Raw genomic sequence first — 19873 nt, 5'->3', positions numbered from 1 at the left:
CACATGTATCGATGGCACAAAAGACATTTTTCTCCTAAGAATTCAAGGGAACCAAAAATGGAGTGGGCTGATTCAAGGAGCAGTGACCTCCCTCTCGCCCTCCTTACACCTCCCCTCTATGTACACCTGCATGGGTGTATGGAACCATGTATGTGCATAACCTCTATCGACCCTCATGGAAATTACATCAGCTGGTTACTGCTCTCCCTCCTGGAGTCAGAAAAAAATAAGTCTTCAGAATGATAAGCCTTCACATCCTCCTCCTCCTCATTGTAGACAACATTTATGTAGCACTCTAAAGACTGGGGAATGCTTTACAAGAATTATCTCATTTGATCCTCACAACACCCCTGGGAAGTAGGTGCTGTTAGCATCTCCGTTGTATAGATGAGGAGACTGAGGTAGGCATGTCTTTGAGGTGATTGTGTTTCCCCGAAGACTTCTCAGTCCAGTTTACACATTATTCATCCCGAGTCCCTGCGTGCCTCACTTCCCTCTAGAATCTGGTCATTTGGACAGCTTTCCCTATGGTGACTTCAGGTTAGGCCTCAAGGTATTGACAGAAATGGGCGATGTGGGCACTAAAAATCCCAACTTTGAGACACCCCCCACCCCCACCCCCCATCTCAATCCATCTTTAGCCAGCACAGTCTAAAACCATGTTAACTGTCTACAGGCAGTTTGTAGCCAAACACATGGATATGATAAAGGCAGGAATGTGGTTAGATGGAAGAGAAAGCCCCTGGGCTTATCATTTTTTTCCTGTGCCTCTCCCATCCTGTCCATCTGCAAGGCTGATCCAATGAAAGGTTAAAAAGCCTAGGAGGCCCCAAACTCTTTGGCAATATATTGAATGGATGCCAACTGAATGAAACAATCAGACAGGGAATGATGAGGAATTTTTAACTGTAGGTTAGATGGAGGATTTTGACTGAGGTACCCTGAAACTTTAGTCATTGGGAAGCTACAGTTAAAAACTAGATATAAGCCCGAAGGCACAAATCAGTAAAGACTGGTCTGTAATCCAAAGGACTTGAGTCCCGAGGCAAGTGGATGCCTGGTGAGGAAATTTCCATTTCAGTTCAGTCTTTGAGCCTGGACAGAGCTCTCCTATTCCTTTATGGGAGGAACAGCCGCTGCGGACTTTTTACAAGTACAATGACAGGGGGTGTGAGACGTGCTTTGCTCAAAGAGCTGTTTCTAAAAGCTTCTGGGCTTTGAGCTAAAGAGAGGTGGTTGAGGCCATGATTGCTGTGATGGAGAAGAGGTAGCCTCTCAGCTGAATGAAAGAGAAGAGCTAGCAAGCACTTTCCAGAAGAGCCACCAAGACCAAGGAGGCTTATCCCACAGGGGCCAGTAGAGACCAGCAGGAGGAAGTAAAGGCAAACACCACGCCCCACCTTTGAACAGAAATCACCAACTTGGTAGAGACTGCCTGACATGGAAGGCCACTTGGGCAGGAAGCTTGCAAGGACCTTGCCAGAAGACATGGATTGTGGGGCAGTATGGGGGGTGTGACCTGTGCCTGACCACGTGTGCCTCTTCACGCATGTAACCTGGCCACAAATGTCCCTGAATATGTGTCCTCCCATGTGTGACAGCTAATGTGGATTATGTGTACCCCAACTCCCCTGGCTCATTCACTCCCCTGTTTTTTATAAGCTCCAGAGCAACAGGCTGTCACTCATCAGTAATTAGCCAGAGATGGAGCACAATGTGTCATTTGGCCACCAGGTGGCATGCCTTCGAGCAGCCAGCCTCAAGCAAGTGATTTTTTCTTCCAGGGTATTGAGGGCATGCATGTATGTGGAAGCTCCCAAAGGCTGCTGTGTGCCCATTTCCCAGCAGAGGGCGCTCAGCCTATGACTACAAGACCTTGGTCTTTCTGCCATCTTGGGTCCAGGCAGCTCCTGGAGGCTGGCCCAGATTCAGTAGTGATACAATAATGATACAATGATACAAGTAGAAGATCACTCTGTGACACTGACATCGTGAAAACCTGGAAGTTTCCACCTGAACACAGATTTGGGAAACCTCCTCCTAACCAGCTTTATTCAAACAAAATTGCCTCAATTGACTTTTTAAATGGGCACATTATTTATAAAAATAAAAAAGTTTACGTATGTGTAAATGTATATGCATGTACGTACGCACAGGCATTTACCCACCACACAATGAACACACATCTATTGCATGAGTGCACATGTATGTGGGGTATATGTTTACATACACGCGTGTGTTGTGTTTGTCCTTTGTTGCCGAAGACCGTGCCATCAGAGAAATGATGACATGACTTGCACTTGACTTTGTTTTGAGAGAGGGCTGTGCAGGTCACCAGCCTCACTTTCTCCTCCTGAGCTATCTGGATCCAGTGACCAGATATTCATCAGGATGACTGGAGATGACCCAGGATGCACTGAGAGATCTTGGCCCCTTTAGATCAAAGTCTGTTCAGGTATTCACTTAGGGTGAGGTAACGCCCATTCTTTGAATAGGCCTGTTTAAGAAGTAGCTGGTGGAGGCGGGGCGGGGTGGCCCCTTTAATGAGGCAAACAAAAATGAAGACTTCAGGCTGGGGAGGGAAAGAGCAACAGTGTGTATATTGTGTATGGCAGACAGATAAAGGGGGTAAATAAGAGAAAGGTCCATCTCCCTGCCACCTTCTGCTTATCATCCCTCCTAGCTCTGAAACTGCTGGTCATTCCCAGCACTCTGGCTGGAAACGTGCCTCTCTGCTCCAGGTCCCAGGATTCAGAGCGGATTGGTCCCAGTGGGAGCAATGCTGGGGAGCAGTTCTGTGCCTCCCTCCAGGGTTCTCCACTCCTCCCTCCCTCTCAGTTCTCTGGTGCCCAAACTAGACTCTGAATGGGAAAAGGGGGCAGGTTGGCTACATGAATAATTCAAAATGCAGGGAATGGCAAAGCAGACCTCTCTCTCTAGGACGAAGCCTGTGAAATAGTCAGTGGGGAAGGGTGGAGTTATGTGCCCATGTGAGAAATCTCACCTCCTCTCCTGGCCTTTCAGTCTTGAACTTGAGCATTGATGGTATTGGTTTTTGGATGTCATGTGCCAAGCTCCCCCAAAGATGAGAGGCATTGCACATGCATGGACCAGGGCCCATATATTCCTCCATATGTGCCTCTCCTGTGTCCTGTACACATCTCCTTTTATTCCACTGATGGCAGGACAATGTTCTTCAGGTTTATGTGGAAAATGTTTTATTCCTCTTTTTCTTACAATGCTACTTCATTAAATGCCTTTGCTGTTTGTATCCTCCGGCTCAGGACTAAAGGCAAACGTGCTAGGAAGGGCTTACCAGCTAGGGCTTTTTGGTGAGAATTGGCAAAGCACCTTGAAATGGAGGAAGGTTTGTCTGGGAAACCTATTGTGTGAGTGGAGCGGGGCCCTCATGGCTGTCTTTCTCACCTCCTTCCAGAAACTGGGCAATTTGATGGCCCTTACTGTTTTAGTGAGGTACCCAATGATGAGCCCAGCTGAATACTGGGGATGTTTGGTCTGAAATCCCTAACACCGACTCTCCTGGTCTCTCCGGACGTTTATGAAGCCAAGTGACTGTGTTAATGTTCCTTTCCCTTTGAAAATCTTCAGCTCTTGGTGGCCTGGGGTCAAAGGCTAGCCAGGTCAAACCTGGCTACCTCGGTATGTACTCATTCTGATGGAGGGTACATTTGCAGTCGTCCTGGTTTTGCTTTGGTCCCTTCTGGGGATGCTCCTTAGGAGAGTCACACTTCTGCAGCTCTAGGGTAGTGGGAGGATGGAGTTACTCATTTCCACCGGAAGCTCCTCAGATCATCAGCTCCCTCCCCTCCACCCAGGATCTAGCAATAATTACAGAATGCCAACACCTGGGGCCTTACCAAGCCCTGTCAGTGGCACCCTGAGATGGAGACCTGGCTTGGAGGCTTGAACCAGTCTAGCTAAACCCCATCGCCACTGGGGGCTTGTTCTTTCTCCCTGGTCCTGAGATCTCGTGACAGTGGGCACAAAAGCCATCTAGTTCCAGTAGGGAGTCTGAAGAAGCCAATGCCAGGGCTGCCTGTTCTGAAGATGGAAGGCTATGACGTGGTTCTTGAAGAGGCCAGGAGGGGGCACTGTCCTCAAGGAAACATGGGCCCAGGATCCCAGTTGGCTTGCCTTCCCTCTGCCTAGCGTCCCTGTCAACAGCTTCTGCTCTAGGTAATCCTCCACCATGACGACTTCCTGTGAGCCAATCCCCATTTCCCCTTTGTTTCTGGGGCCAAGGCCTGGTGGAGAAGGGCTTCAATGGGCAGGACTGACTTTCCCTGTAGGGATCTGAGCCAGTTCCCATACGGGGAGTGAAGCCTGCCGGGCACATCACCATTCAGGGCACAATCGGGAGGGGAAAAGGCATTGGAATGGCACATCGGTGCCACCATTCAGCCAAGATCCCATGCAGTTGGAAACATGCAAACGTTGTAGACTAAGATCACACAGAGGTCTTTTTATTTCCCGATTTTTCTGAGAAAATCCACTCTGATAAGAGAAAAAATGCTACTCAGTTCAATTAAGTTACACTTAGCAAAGATGTATTAAGAACTTACTATGAGTAAGGGGAAAGGAATAAGCACTCACTTAGCACCTACTATGTGTCAGGAACCTATTAAGTGCTTCACAATTACCTTATTTGAGCCTCACAACAACCCTGTGAGGTAGGTGCTGTGATTATCCCCATTTTACAGTTGAGGAAACCGAGGCAAGCAGAGGTGAAGTGACATGCCCAAGGCCAACACAGCTAGTACGTATCTGTGATCAGATTTGAACTCAAGTCTTCCTGATTCCAGGCTCTACCTGCTGCACCACCTAGTTGTCTTGTAAGTAAGGCATTGGGCTCAGGAAGGGGTACAAAGACGAACAAGAAATGGTCCTTGCCCAGAGTGAGCTTCCATCCCAACAGAGGAATGTATGACCTTAGCACAGAGGAGAGCTGAGGGTCCAGAGCCCCAAAGATGCCAGGAAGGTGCTACTGGACGTCTCAGGGCATGGCCAAACCTGGCTACGTTGGTATGTACTCATTCTGATGGAGGGTAGATTTGCAGCAGTCCTGGTCCTAGTTTCCTGGAGTCAGAGGAAAGGTTGCCCAAGGAGCCCCGGGCACTCAGTGACCACCTTGATCTCCAAATAGGTGCTCGATCTCATCATTGAATGGATTCTCCTTTCCCAGGATATGGGGCCATTGCTGGAGGACTGTCTCCCAGAAGAATTTTGTAGCTAGCTGAGAAGCTACCTGTGAGAGAGAATCAGATTCATACTTGGCTTTGGACTGTGGGTTTCCTGGGCAGCGTATCCTCGGTTTGGGAGCTATCAGAGGTTCTTTTCACAGAATTTCTGAGTTAGAAGTGCCCTCCCTCTGTGCTCTCCAGGTCAAGGCTTATCCCCCCAAACCAGTGATAGTCATCCAGGCTTTGCATGAAGCCCCCCAAGGAGAGGGAATCCCCCAGGCTGCCCCTCCTGCTCTGGGAAAGCTTTCATTGTTAGAACACTGCCCCCTCCCACCCAGCCCATGTTTGCCTCTGAAACTGTATTCAAGCACAAGGAATCCTTCTTCCTCTTCAACATGGTCCCCTGTGGATGCCTAAGTTCAGCTCCTCATCAGCCTGAGCCTCCTCTTCTCCACTTTGAATGATCTTTCTATTTTTTTTAAAGAATGATATTGTAGCACAGTCCCCAAAGCAAGTCACCCTTGGACGGGCAGGGTGGATGTGTGTGTGTTGGCTGTCACTATGTTATTTGAACTATATGGCTCTATGAACTAGGTGGACCAGAGGAAACCTAACATGTCCAAAGCTGAATTCATTATCTCTCCCCCCAAACTTTCCGTTTCCAAATTCCCTGTTGTCAACAAGTTGGCCACCATCCTCCCAGTCACCCAACTCATCAACTAGGGTCAACTCTTACCTTCTCTCTCCCCAGTCCCTTCTCCCCAATATATCCAATCCTTTGCCAAGGTCTGTCCACTCCACCTACATCACGTTTCTAGTACATGCTCCCTTCTCTCCTCTGACTCTGTCACCCATCCAGTGAACACTCTTATCCCCTCGAGCTCAGACCACTGCTGCCCACCTCAGATCTCATCCCATCTGGTCCATCATTTAGCCTCCTAAAGAAGGAGGTTGACACTGTCAGTCATCTCCACTGCTCCCTGCTTCCCTGAGATCAAAGAAATGGCCCCAATCGACTCTTAAACCTCTTCATGACCCGGCTCCTCCCCACCTTCCTGGTCTTCTTACACCCCACTCCTCTCTCGGCACTCTTCTATCCAATGCCATCACCCCCTTTGCTCCACCAACAAGCCCCTACCCACCTCCTCCATGACTGGAATCCTTGGGTCTCCTCACCTCTACCACGGGGCTTCTTCCTAGAATCCTACCTTCTGCAAGAAGCCCATCTCCATCCTCCTTAATTCTCAGACCCTTCCCCTGTGCTGATCTCCAGTTTAGCCTGTCCACGGCTTGTTTGTACGTAGCTAGACTGTGAGCTCCTTGGGAGCAGGGACTGCTGTGGAACCTTTCTTTGTACCCTCAGCGCTTGGCACAGGACCGGATACAGACTAGGTGCTTAGTAAAACCTTGCTGACTTGGTCAGTCACCACCGTGATGATGTCCTCATTCTGTGGCCCCTATCCCTCTACTCCATCTTCTCAACAGCTGCCAAAGTGATTTTCTTTAAGAAGGAGTATGAGCGGGTTGGCCCCTACTCAGCAAACTCCTGGGACTAGACTCAAACACGAACTCCCTGATTCCCTGTGGAAGCTCTTCCCCACCTGGTCCCAAGTTATCTTTGCAGCATTGTTGGACATTCCTCCCCAGTCTCAACTCTATGAGTCCAACCAAACTGATCTCCCTGGCTCATGCAGGGCATGCCATATCCCATCACCACACTTTTGCTCAGGTTGGAATCCACTCCCCCTTCACCTCAGAGAATCCCTAGCTTCCCTCAAGGCTCAGTTTCAGCATTACCTTCTTCATGAAGCCTTTCTTGATGTCCCCAAGCTTCTGGTACCTGCCTCCCCTTTCCCAGTGGTACATGCTGTCCACTCCATTAGAATATAAACTCCCTGAGGGCAGGGGCTTTTCCACTTCTGTCTTTGGATCCCCAGCACAACACAATGACAGAAGCATGGGTCTTAATAAGTGCTTGTTGATTGATCATATCTAATATCTAGGTCTCTGTCTCTCTCTCTATTTCTGTCTGTTTGTCTCCGTCTCTATTTCTCTATCTTTCTGTCTGTATATCTACCTCTATCTCTCTATTTCTCTATCTGCATTTCTGTCTCCATCCATCCATCCATCCATTCATCTATCTATCTATCTAATCTCTGTATATGTGTATTTCCCCTGGCTAAAATGCCAGTCTCCCAAGGGAAGGAGGAATGTTTCACCTTTGTGTTGACATACTCCATACCTCCATAGAGCTTGGCATGTAGTGGTGCTTAACAAATGTATATTGACTGATGTAACGTTTGAAGCAGGATTCACACCCAGGCTTTCCTTCAAGTCCAAGATGATAAATAGTATGGATAGGCCAATGATTGTAAAGAGTGGCTAGCCTTCAATAACTTCATCATTCCAGTCTTACAGGCCTTTTGTATTTGATGATGACAAGCAGGGAGGCTTGTGGTTTATGTACATTCCTGAAGGGAAGGTCACCAAAGATTTTCACCCCTGGTTCTGTTTATCTATTGCTAGTCAAATTTATCTATTGCTCTGTTGTTGGTTAGCTTCCTACGTCTGTACTTTCACTGTCTGGGTTCTTTTTTCCCAGAATGGCAGTAGAGGCATTTCTTGGTTGGGTTGACTCCAGTTGGTCAGTGCTATGCCTTGGTGATGGGTTCCTTTCTAGAGGGAAGTCTCACTCCCTCTGTCAAATGATCTCACATTCCTACATTAAATACAACCACCCAAGTCTCTATACCCATTGCTACCAAAGTTTTGGCTTATTCTTCTCAACAAAACTTTTATCTTCTATCCCCAAGGATATTCTTTGTATCCTACCCTTTATCTAGTTCTGGTAGCTATTATCAGGTGACTGGGGAATGTCTCCAGTTCATAGATATGAGGACCTTCAGGCAGGTTCTCCTCAGGGATGAATATCTGAGAGAAACAGGTCAAATGCACAGTGAAGCCAAGTATTATTTTGCATGAAAATATAACTCAATATTAAAGTAACCATCAAGCCTTGATAATGCCTGAAACTTCATCTAACCATAAACTGGAGTTTTAATGCTTGCTGACCTTGGGTGAGTCACTTCACATAGGGTCTCAGTTTCCTCATCTGTAAAATGAGGTGGTTGGATGAGATGACCTTGTAGTACCTCTCCAGCTCTAGTCCTACCAACCTACAAGGAAGAAGCAGCTGAGTTCCATGTGCTGCACGGGAGTAGTGATCTTTCTCTGAAAAGGAGCAAAGGCATGTGTCATGTTGGTTTTCCAAATTAGGAAAAACTCAACTTATTGGTAAACAAAGAGTGGATTTTGGAGGCAGACACCGCAGGTAGTATATTACCTGTTTTACTTATGAGGTGAAAGTAGGAGTCAGACCAGGGCTCTGTCTGCCCCACCCTGCTGCCTCACAGATCAGGAAGTGACTGGCAGAAACATGGGCGCTTACAAACAGTTTTCTGGCTTGTAATGAGATGCACCTGCACAAAGCAATCAGCTTTCTAGAAACAAGGGACTTGCTCCAGAGCCAGGCAACTCCCAAGCTCAGTGGAGGCAAATAAAATAGCTGAGAATTAACTGGTCTGCTTGAAAAAAAAAAAGACAAACAGGATCTAGGCTATTTTCCTAAAAATTGTAGGCAACCAAGGATCATAGTGTAATTTCCTTATAGGATTCAATAATTAAGGTGGGAGAGGTGAGGATAAGGAGATGGAAAGAGAAATGAGTTAGCTCAGATTTGAGCAAGCTGCAAATAAATTTCAAAGAGAAATTAGCTGGATGCTACCTTAATGCTCATATAAAAGGTCTATTGGTATATTGTGCAGTCTGTGTTATGAAGCCACACTATTAACTCTGTAAAGAGTGGAAATAGCATTGTTGATTTCAATGGACTTCTATTGGTCCCCATTCTCATGACCCACTTTGGACGTGTCATGGCTGTGGGACCCTGGGCAAGTCATTTCATTTAGTGCTCAGACAGTTCTCCAGGGACCTTAAGTGGCACAGAGGATGCTCACCTGCAGCAAAGAGGGAGTTCCCTTTCCCTAGGAAACCATGGGTTCTGTCCCAACCTGGCCCATGCTCTCTGCAGCTTGTCTGAGTGCCCCCTTCTCCAGGACTCACTTCTCTTGGCTTCTGAGAGACTAGGCTCACTTGGTTTGCTTTCTCCTTTTCTGACTGCTTCTGAAAAGTCTCCTTTGTTGGAAGGTCCCTCATCTCCTTCCTTCTAAGGAAGTGTGTTTGACTCAATTCATCAATCTAAGCACTGAGAATGTGGACAGAAGTAGAACAGGCTTTGCCCTCAAGTTGTTTATAGCCTAACTTGGGAGATTATCCATCCATCCACCCACCCACCCATCCATCCATCCATCCACCCACCCATCCATCCATCCACCCACCCACCCATCCATCCATCCACCCACCCATCCATCCACCTACCCATCCATCCATCCATCCATCCACCCATCCATCCATCCATCCACCCACCCACCCATCCATCCACCCCCCCCACCCATCCATCCACCCACCCATCCATCCATCCACTCATCCATCCATCCATCCACCCACCCATCCATCCATCCACTCATCCATCCATCCACCCACCCACCCACCCATCCATCCCCCCTTCTCTCTCTCTCCTTCCCCCTACCTATGATTTCTATGTGCATAGATATAGTACGATACATTCTCTCCCCATTGACCTCATCTACTTCCCACTGTCAGCCCCTACTTGATTCCTCCCAAAGTTACAGCTCCAGCCCCAGTATCCTCCTTAGCATGTTTCTTGGAATCCCAGAGGTCTATGGGGCACCCCAGACTCCACTCTCCCACTCTGCCCTACTCCTCTAACCATCACCTGACCCCTCCAGCTGTCCATTTGGTGGAGGGGGAGGCGCCACCAGGTTCAGCCCCTCATATGGCTATTGGGTTCTTCCCTCTCCCACCTTCATGTGCTCACCTCCAAGTCTCTCCCCCTCCCATGTCTTCCTTGGTTACTTTAGCCTAGGAGAATCTTTGGCTGCCTCCAAAGCCCAGTTGTGTGCCACCTTCTCCTTTCCCCTCCCCCAAGGCTAGTTGTTGGCCTGGTCTGTCTCCTTCTATCATTTTGGGGTTATCCATTGGTGCCTAGCATATTCTCCATTCAGGCCTTAGGCTGCTGGAGGGCAGAGGCCATTCTGCTATGGACTTAGTACTCCCAGCAGAAGCACACAGTCAGTGCTTAATATATGCTTATTGAATGCTCTCCCCCTTTTTACATTTACCTTTCACATTTAATCAGCTTTATGATAAAAAGTGCCCTCAAACCAAGGGGTCCTTGTGGCCATGGAGAGGAACGCCCTGTGGCACACCCTCCAGGCCTCATGCTCAAGGAGACACACAGGGTACCACAGTCAATGTGGAAACCAAAGTCTTTGCTTGCTTTCGTCTTTCCTCCCCAGGAAGCCTACACAGTTAGTCCCCTGCCTCTGGAAATGATGCTGGCAGATTTCGGGCAGGGTCTCTCAGAACACATGTGTACGGGGGTCCTTGTCTCTTGGGTGAGTAGCTGGGGGGTCCCATAGAGAGCTAACTAGACTCACCCACATGTAGGAAGACCCTGGACTTTCCACATGCCACCCTGCTCTTCCCCCACGGGCCTGCTCTCTCCCTCACCTCGTTGGGGTGGAAGCCGTCTGCAGGCTCAATCAGCTGCCAGGTCTCTCCCCCTCTCTTCTGCCACTCCTCAGATACTGTGGAGCACACAACCAAGGCGATGAATGTTATTGGAGATAGCCATCATAGTAAGAACATTGTAAGAATTGCAAACCACTTCCCAGCCTCAGCCCCCTGGACAAGCTGGAAGGGAGGCTCCACAGGGATTATCAGTACCATCACAGAGAATAGGAAACTGAGACCCAGTGAGGTTGAGGCCTCAGACCCATCTCTTTGAGTCTCTACTTTTGGGCTCTGTATAGGATTGTGGATGCTGAAAAAGCCTTAGCCTAAAATGATCAGGGTCTCCCATTGTCTCCTGGGCCATCTCCAGTCATCCTGATGAATATCTGGTCACTGGACCCAGATGGTTCTGGAGAAATGAGGCTGGTGACCTTGGACAGCCCTCCCTCACTCAAAACAAAGTCAAGTGCAAGTCATGTCATCATTCCTCTGATGTCATGGTCCTCTTCAAAAACGAAGGACAAACCCAACAAAGACTGTGGAATAGAGGCTCTCAGAACAAGCCACAAGCTCACATAGCTGCCCATGTACACGTGAGCACCCCAGGACTTTCCTTTTCTGATTCTTCCTTCTGATGGAGGAAGGCAGGACTGCTGGAGATCTATTTAGTTGGGGATGCTGCCCTTTCCATCAGCCCTGCAGCAGGCCAGAGCTCTGGCCACTGGCTTCACTGGAAGCTTTAGTGACATTGGCACTGCCCAGTAGGAGCAGGCCAACAGTGTCCCCTCTTCCTTCTCTGAAACAAGGATCCATGGGCAGTGCAGCTGTGTCCAGGTGCCCTCTGAGGTCATTCAAACTTGGATGTATGCCAAGCTCTACAAATCCTGCCCCCACCCCCCCCAGGTAGAGAATAATCAGACTGATTTCAGATGGAGGAAGAGAGTGAGGCTCTGAGTAGTTTAAAAGGTTGCCCAACCCTCCTCAGTCAGTCACTGGCAGAGTCAGGCTCAAAAGTGGGGGATTTGGTCTCCCATGCCAGGCTGAACCCATGAATGAATGAATGAAGAGTGAATGAATGAAAAAAAGCATTTACTAAATGCTCTCTATGTGCAAAGCACTGTGCTAGAGCTGGAGACACAAGTAGGAAAGTCAGCCCCTGCTCCTGAGGCATTCTTGTTGGAGTGGGGCAGACCCCATCCATGGGAGGTCTTAGCTGTAAGTCAGATGGAAAGGTCCCATGGTCCTCAGGGTACAGCAGTGAAGCAGATGTGCTCAGGACATCTTTCCTGGCATTTCCATATTGAAGTCAGATCCATTTCTGATGGTGGAATGTCTGATGGTGCCAGGATTTCTGGGGTGAGAACCCCCTTTCCCAGTTCTCAGGAGCCAGAGGCTCAGAGCTGCATGAGACCTCAGTGACTGCTCCTCTCTGGAATCCCTGGTCAGTGGACATCAGCCTTTGCCTGGAGCTCTCCTGTAGGATGGCCTGAGGACCAGCTAAGAGGGCTGCTACCTAGAAACCTTCAAATACTCCTGTGGCTCAGATGTGGACATCCCTCCAAGGATGCAGGTTGCAGCCCACTGCTGCTGTCTCAGTGCTTGTCTGTATTCTTCCATAATAGGCCACAGAGACTTCACCATCAGGCACCCCCAATGAAGTGAAGACTGGGGCAGCACTAGGGGCTCAGACTGCAATGAGTTTTGAGGAAGGGGGTGGAGAGGGAATGCCTGAGAACATAGTGGACTGGGGAAGCAGCAGGCTGTGGGTCACAGGCACCTCGAATATGCTCCCTGTCAGTTTAGCTGCTTCCTGGATGGCTCAGAGAAGCTGTAGAGAAAACCAGGCTTCCTCCATGTGGCTGTGAGGTCAGGAGAGACACAACAGGTAGTCGCCCAGCCTCTTCTTAGTCCTCCTTGGCCTCCACAGCCTCTGACACTCTTGGTCACTCTTGTCTTCCTTGACTCTTTCCTCTCTCCAGGTTTTAGGACACCCCTCCCCTCTCCTGACTCTCCCCCTCCCAATCTGATGGCTCCTCCTCTAACCATGGTTCTGCCTGGAATCTCTTTCTTTCTCTTCTCCCTCTATCCTGCTTCATCTGGTGAATTCATCAACTCCCATGGACTTCATGACCATCTCTGCACTAATGTTTCTCAAATCTACTTATTCTGCCCTCAGTCCTCTGCCCACTTTCAATCTTGTGTCTCCAAATGCCTTTCAGATACCTCACACTGAATGAGATCTCTTCAACTCAAAATGTCCTAAACAGACCTCATACTCTTGCCCCTTGACCCTGACCCCCAGGCTTGTCAGTCTCTCCTCTGCAGCATCTCTCCAATACTCCCCCTTCTCTCCTCTGACCCTGCCTCCAGCCTGGTGCAGACCCCCATCATCTCAGGTCTAGACTACTGCAGTAGCTGCTGGGGGTCTGCCTCGGTCTCTCCCCACCCCAGTCCATCCTCCATTCAGCCTCCAAAGAGATTTTCCTAAAGCACAGGTCTGTTCATGTCACCCCTACTCAATAAATACTGGAGGCACCTTGTGGCCCCTAGGAGAAAATAAGAGCTGCTCTGGTTGGCATTCAAAGCCCTCAGTAGATTGACTCCTCCCTCCCTTTCCAGTCTTCTCACTCCTTATCCCTCGACAGGTAGGTTTTGATCCAGTGACTGCCCTCCTGGCTGTCCCGCAATGGAAACCCTCCATCTCTGTGTTCTGTGCCTTCTCTCTGGCTGGCCCAGGCCTGGAAGGCTCTCCTTCCTCTGCCCCCCAGCCCAGCTCCTATGGGAAGCCTTCCATGGCCCTCTTCCTCCCAGTGCCTTCCCTCTGTGCATCACTGCCGATTTATCCTGGATGCGGCTTGCTTTGCGCACACATTTCTGTTTACTTTTCTCCCCCATTAGACTGGGAGCTCCTTGGGGGCAGGCAATGCCTTTTGCCTCTTTTTGTGTCCCTAGCACTTAGCACAGTGCCTGGCACATAGCAGGTGTTCAATAAATGTTGATTGATTGATTACTGAATTGGGGATGCTCCCTATTCCTGGACAGATGATCTGGCCTTTGGTCTGGAAGCCTCAGCCTTAGAGTAAGGCACCTCCTAGTGTGCAGAACTGACTCTGTCCAGGAGGAAGGCCCTGGTCATTGGCATTGCTGATGATCAGAAGGGGGCACCTTTCCTGTCCGGGGAAACCTTCAGCTTCTCCAGGCCCCAGAAGGCCTCCAGTGCCCCTGCTGGCCTGGCCACCCACCTGGCCCATCTCCCATACAAGGGAGAGGCCTGTTTGCTTTACTAAGTGTGGCCGGGGAAAGGCCAGCTTCCTGCCCGACCTCACAAGCCACCCTTACTGTAGATGAACAAATGGAGCCTGAGAGGAGCAATGACCAGTCTAAGCTCACACGGCAGGATTCGAACCTGGATCCCCACAGTACAAATCCACTGAACCATGCAGAGGAGTTTATGTTGCTGCATTTGTAAAACCTGCCCATGTGAGCAGGCCAGGAGCCCAGGTCTCAGAGGAACTGCAGCTGCTGAATGAAAAGGTGTACTCACTTTCTTTGAAAGGATAATCCAGGTACAGGAGACTCATGTTGGCAAATGTCTCATTAGCTGCAATCTTTTCCAAAACGTTGGAAAGTTGCTTGGCTCTCTGCAAACAAGGAGACAGGCAGGGATCCATGACAACTCGGGACTTCAGAACTGCCCCTTCCTTTCCCTCTCCCTCACTCCCGGCCCTCCCTCATGCAGAGACCAGGTCTAATAAAAGCCAGGCTGAGTTTTTCTTCCTTCCTTCCTTCCTCCCTCCCATTATATATATATATATATTCATATGCTGTCTTGATCACATTGCTAGGTCAATATATGAAATGCACACTTGGCTCCCAGGCCCCCTCCCAGAGAATACAGAAGGGCCTGGCATGCCATACTTCGGAGGTGAGAGTCCGGAGAGTCTCATTGGAGGACATCCAGCCTTGGCAGGGGTTCACCTATGGATGGAAAACATCAGACACTTTGATCAGAGAGGAAAAGGCTGCAGTGGGGGGACTCCTTATCTGGGACCATCCCGCACCCGGCTCACCTGGAGGCAGCTGAGGAAGGCATACAACTGCTCATAGGTGACGTCTTTATTCAGTTGGCCTAGAAGACAGTGATTGTCCACACCAGAGGGAATCAAATACTTGCAATGAAAGATATTTCTGAATGTACAAGGGCCACTCTGATCTTCAGATCTCAGGGCATTCCTGGCGCTGGGATGCTCTGAGAGTGGACCCAGTATGGGTTGAAGTCCAGAGGAGTCTAGAGCCAACCTCAGAGGGACAGTGAAGTCTTGGGGGCAGACCTGTGATTCCTCATTTGTGAGGAGCTGGACTTTCGGTTGGGAAAAAAGCCTGGAGCGGGGGGAGGGAGGGGGTGTAAAGAATGGGAGCCATACCAACACAAGCCAGGGTGATGAAAAAGGCCTTGAAGGTTGGTACCCCATTCTGGTCATGGCCTGAGATCCAACTCACTGAGAGCCTTGAAATAACACTTTCAATCTCACCCAGGGCAATCATCTGCTGATGAAACCGAGCCTGGGAGCCCTTTGGGACTAGCTGGGGTGGTATGTGACAGTGCCAGAGTGCCCCCATCCTGCCCTCCTTCACCACAAATACACACACACACACACACGCACACACACACACACACACACACACACACACACACACACACACACACACACACACACACACACACACACACCCTTCCTCATACGCAGACACAAGACTCTTTCCCCTCCCTCCAGGCTTTCTTCCTCCTCTGGGGCTAACCTTGCCCCACCCTGTCATCCTGCCCTCCCCTTCTCCCCTCTAAGAGAATGGCTAGAGCCCTGTCCATGGACGTGTCTCTTGGTCTTCCCAAATGGATGAAATAGAGGCCATGTCTCAAAGCCGAGCATGAGGTTGACAGCAACTGGCCTGGCCTATTTGCTCTTCTCTCCCAGAGGCACCAGACTGAACGATCACCGGTTCTCATCTCCCTGTCACGGGGAGGTTCTACCCTTGCGAGGGAGGGAGCTGGCGCGTCCCGAACAGACGGGCCCAGTGGGGTCCCAGGGACGCGCCGGGGTCTGCGTGTTGTGAATAGGCAGAATACCGACAATTACAGCCAAGCTTCTTCCCCGGCTGTCCTGGGCTGCCCTCCTGGCGGGGGCTCTGCCAGCATCAAGCTGCCTGCCCTGCTTTTTCTGCTTCCAAAATTCCATGTGTACCATGCCCCAATTTCTGGTCCTTCACAGTCTGTCTGCTCCGATCCACATCTCCACCATGTGGTCCGATGAACCTCTGTGGTGTCTGGAAGTGTACCAGGCCCAGTGAGACAGCCTTGCCCATCTCCAGGGACCCACTTCCTTCTACCTCACTCCTAAGGCTCTCTGGCAAAGCCCTAGTCTGTGTTGAGCAGCTGCCCAGCTCTTCACACATTCATTAATTCATTCATTCACCCATTCATTCATTCACTCCTTCCTCCCTTCCTCCCTCTCTTCCTTCCTTCCTTCCTTCCTTCCTTCCTTCCTTCCTTCCTTCCTTCCTTCCTTCCTTCCTTCCTTCCTTCCTTCCTTCCACAAGCCTCTTCTATGGGCCAGGCACATTTGTTTTTGGGAGGAGTGCACTAAGTCTTTGCATCCCACCTCCTCCCCAAGGTTTTTTCCCCAGTAAAGATATGTCCTAGAGGCGGTTTTCCAAAGGTGTTTGCTGTGGGAGCTCCCAGACCAGATGGATAACTGAGAAGGGAGGCCCAGAAGCAGCCCAGAGGGTGAAGGGTGTGTTTCTGCTGTGACCAAATCGCTACTTTCTGGGTTCAAAGTACAGGCATGTCTCCTTCTCTAGATGCCCGTCAAAGGGCTTGGAGACATCTCTCAGCGGGCCAAGTTATTAAGTAGAACCCAGTGTCCTAAAAAATGGACAATGGATTCCAAGGTAAAATCAAAGAAGACCAAAGACAGGTTGTTTGTACATCGATGTTGACTTGGTGTCTACCTTCATTAGACTGGGAGCTCCTTGAGGGTGGGAACTGTCTCTTGCCTTTCCTTGTATCCCCAGAACTTAGTGAGGTTCCTGGCACACAGTAGATACTTAACATGTTTACTGACTGACTGACTAAAGAGAAAGAGGGGAATCCTGATCCATATTGGGAGTTTGGGCTGGGGGAAGGTGGAAGAAGTGGGGGCAGAAGGCCCTGTAAGCCTTGGGAGCCAAGATGTTCCTGAAGGAAAAGCAGCTGAAGACGTTTTTGGGGGAGAGGAGAGCACCAATGCAGTTCTTTGTGAATTTAATCCACAAGCATTAATGAGTCTCCTACCGCATGTCAAGCACGGACTTCAGAGTCCATCAAACTGGACAAGTCTTGGGAGCCAGAGCCCCAGGGACTGTCCATGTGGCTGCTAGCTGCCCCCGTTATGTTAGGTTGGGGTCCAGAAACCCATTGTCACCAAAGAGTCTCTTGACTGGCTCTTCGTTTCCAAACCTCTGGCTTCCACAGCCATGGTTCAGTGGCAAGTGTGAAGACAACCCCCCTGTGCCCTTTGAGTCTTGAGTCTCTTGACTGAGATTTCAGAATTCCTAGGAATCCTTTCCCTTCTAGTACCCACACTGGTGCCCACATTAAGCAGCCAGCTCAGCTCCAGCTCAGCCATCCACAACAGTGCAGGTAATGCTGTTGGTTTGAACCATGTACATAGAAATAGAAGCCCTTAGGAACTCTGATCTAAAAGACCCCAGAATTGATCCCAACTTTTACCCAGTGGATGGTAGCGGTCATGCAAATGGTCCCAGAGGAAGCGCCCATCTGCCAGTCCATAGAGGACCACATGGCTGCCCGGAGGGAGGCGAGAATTCAGAAATGTCAGTGTTTCCATGACATGAGCCCGCATGTCCTCTGGAGTGGTCATTTTTGACACCGTGTCAATATGCCTGTTGGTGAAAGAAATGGAGGAAAGGCCAGAGCAGCAGATTGGGCTGGACCTCCCCACCCAGTACACCCACCCTACAAAAGTTGAGCTTTCACTGGGAGGTTGTGCCCTCCTGGTGTTCCTGAGCCTTAGGAACTCTTTGGAAGTCCCACAGGAGCCTTTTTGATCTGAGGGTCAGCCAGGATGCCCTGGTCTCACTTCAAAAATCAATATGGGGGCGGGGCCTAGATCAGACCCTCTGAGTCCCTGCTCACTGCTTGGGGCCCCCACACTTTCTGACTAGGAACTTTTCAGGGTCATTGACAAGGAAAACCTGCTTCTGACTACTTTCTCATTTAGGTGATAAAATCTCAGTGGAGGACACATGTTACCTCACAAATCACAGGAACCAAAAGCCAGAGAAATGAAACTCATGGGTCCAGGTATAAAGGAGCTGGGACCATTTCTTTTTCTTTATGAAATAAAAAAGCCAGCTTTTAAAATTCTCTGAGTTGGAGAGGGGACCATTTGAAGACAGTCCTCATGTATACTCAAGGGCCAGGATCCTCCTTGCTGAGGATCATGATGGGTTTTACCCAGTTCCCACACGCAGGGTCTGTCCTTCAAGCATTTCTTGAGGACAATGGATTCTTTCTCTGAGTTAATGATAGAAAAGACAGAACCTTTGCCCAGTAGAATCACACAACCTTGGCAATGGACCGTGCTCAGTGTGGGTGTCACACACTCATGAGAACTCAGGTCGGAAGCCCCCAGTGACCCTCCTCCTCCCTGCCTTTGGGCTTTGTTCATCATGACTTCAGACTGATTCAGTTCTTGCATTGAAGGTTCCAGAACTACAACCAGAAGGACCCTTAGGAGGCCAATGAAGCCCATTTTTCCCTTTTACAGAGGAAGGAACTGAGACCTGGAAAGCTCAGCGATCTGTCCAGGGTCTTTGCACATAGAGAGGACTTAATAAAGGCTTCTTCATTCCTTCCCCACCCAAGTGTCTGAAGAGTAACTTGAACCTGGATCTTTCCAACTCCCAGCCCAGCACCCTGTCCCATGATGGCCAGACATGTACCTCCAGACACCACAGGAAAGGTCCCCCTCTCCCAGATGCCTCTTTCCTGGCAAAGACTTCACCAGTTACATAAACGGCCCCTTGATTCCTGGGCCATTTGATTAATGACACTCAGTGTGTTTGAGAGGGAAGCAATGTTTTGAGAGAAAAACTCAAAAAGAAAAAATAACCCCAAATATTCTTGATGTTTTGCTAAATGTCATTTGGTCTCCATCCAAAGCTGACTGACAATGGCCAACAGAGGCCTGGCCTGTGGAGATCCCAAGCCTTGCCCTTGCTTTCTGCGACTGGACTCATCTGCAAGCTCTGCCGCATCCCATGTCTATGGATCCACTCCAGGGTCCTGTCTCTTACTTTCCAGAAAACACTGAATCTAATCATACAAAATCTCATGGCAAGGGACCCATGCCAAACAATCACAGAATTAAGTCTAGTTGATGTTGACACAATGTGTCAAAGTTTGTCACATACTCTGGGCATATAGATCTCATCACCAACTACATGCCAGGGCTTGGCTTGAAGTCTTTCAAGGGTGAGTGAGGATGGGAGGGGCTAAGTTTCTGGAGGTAGAGCAGTCTGGCTCAGACAAGAAATCAATGGAGGGAAGCAAGACCTCTGCCTTATGTCCCAAGACCCTAGCAGGCAATCACGCCATCCCCAGCCACCAAGCTCCTGGCCCTGGTAAGCCATGCCTACTCCAGCAGAATGAACCCTATTGGGTGCTGAGCTAGTCCTGACAAACTCAAACTCCTGTGGAATAAAGCCCATTTCATAGCCAAGAACCAAACAGTCACTGCTGGAAATCTCAACCTGCTGATTACCATCACTTCCCTTCCCCTTATCCCTTGCTCTTCAGAGGAGGTGGGCCCACACCTTGGAGACTGGCATCATCCTCTCTTCTTGACAGAGAGATTGCTGATTTTGTCTCTGCATCCTCAGGGTACTCTGCTAGATGCTTGTTGGATTTGATTGGTCCTTTCCCCAACCCCCTCATTTGACAGATTTTACAGGAAGTT

General features: G+C 49.5%; 1 protein-coding gene across 3 annotated transcripts in view; it reads right to left on the bottom strand.

Moving 5' to 3' along the window:
• Nucleotides 1–4468: 4468 nt before the first annotated feature.
• The window catches only part of AOAH (acyloxyacyl hydrolase), a 108339-nt gene continuing 92934 nt past the window's right edge, over nucleotides 4469–19873 (bottom strand). For 2 of the 3 annotated variants that reach the window (XM_072599137.1, XM_072599136.1), the window contains exons 17-22: nucleotides 17623–17795; nucleotides 14927–14985; nucleotides 14775–14834; nucleotides 14401–14497; nucleotides 10854–10930; nucleotides 4469–5266 (exon numbers count right to left, since the gene is read on the bottom strand). In XM_072599137.1, the coding sequence (XP_072455238.1) occupies nucleotides 5138–5266; nucleotides 10854–10930; nucleotides 14401–14497; nucleotides 14775–14834; nucleotides 14927–14985; nucleotides 17623–17795 (595 nt within the window). In that variant the 3' untranslated portion in view covers nucleotides 4469–5137. Of the gene's footprint in view, nucleotides 5267–10853; nucleotides 10931–14400; nucleotides 14498–14774; nucleotides 14835–14926; nucleotides 14986–15236; nucleotides 16179–17622; nucleotides 17796–19873 lie in introns of those variants that run through there. The other variant, XM_072599138.1, reaches the window with a different exon arrangement.

Source organism: Notamacropus eugenii, chromosome 3 (genome assembly GCF_028372415.1).
Source record: "Notamacropus eugenii isolate mMacEug1 chromosome 3, mMacEug1.pri_v2, whole genome shotgun sequence".
Lineage (NCBI taxonomy): Eukaryota > Metazoa > Chordata > Mammalia > Diprotodontia > Macropodidae > Notamacropus > Notamacropus eugenii.
Note: the sequence above shows the minus strand (reverse complement) of the source record. Positions and strands in the feature narration are given on the sequence as shown.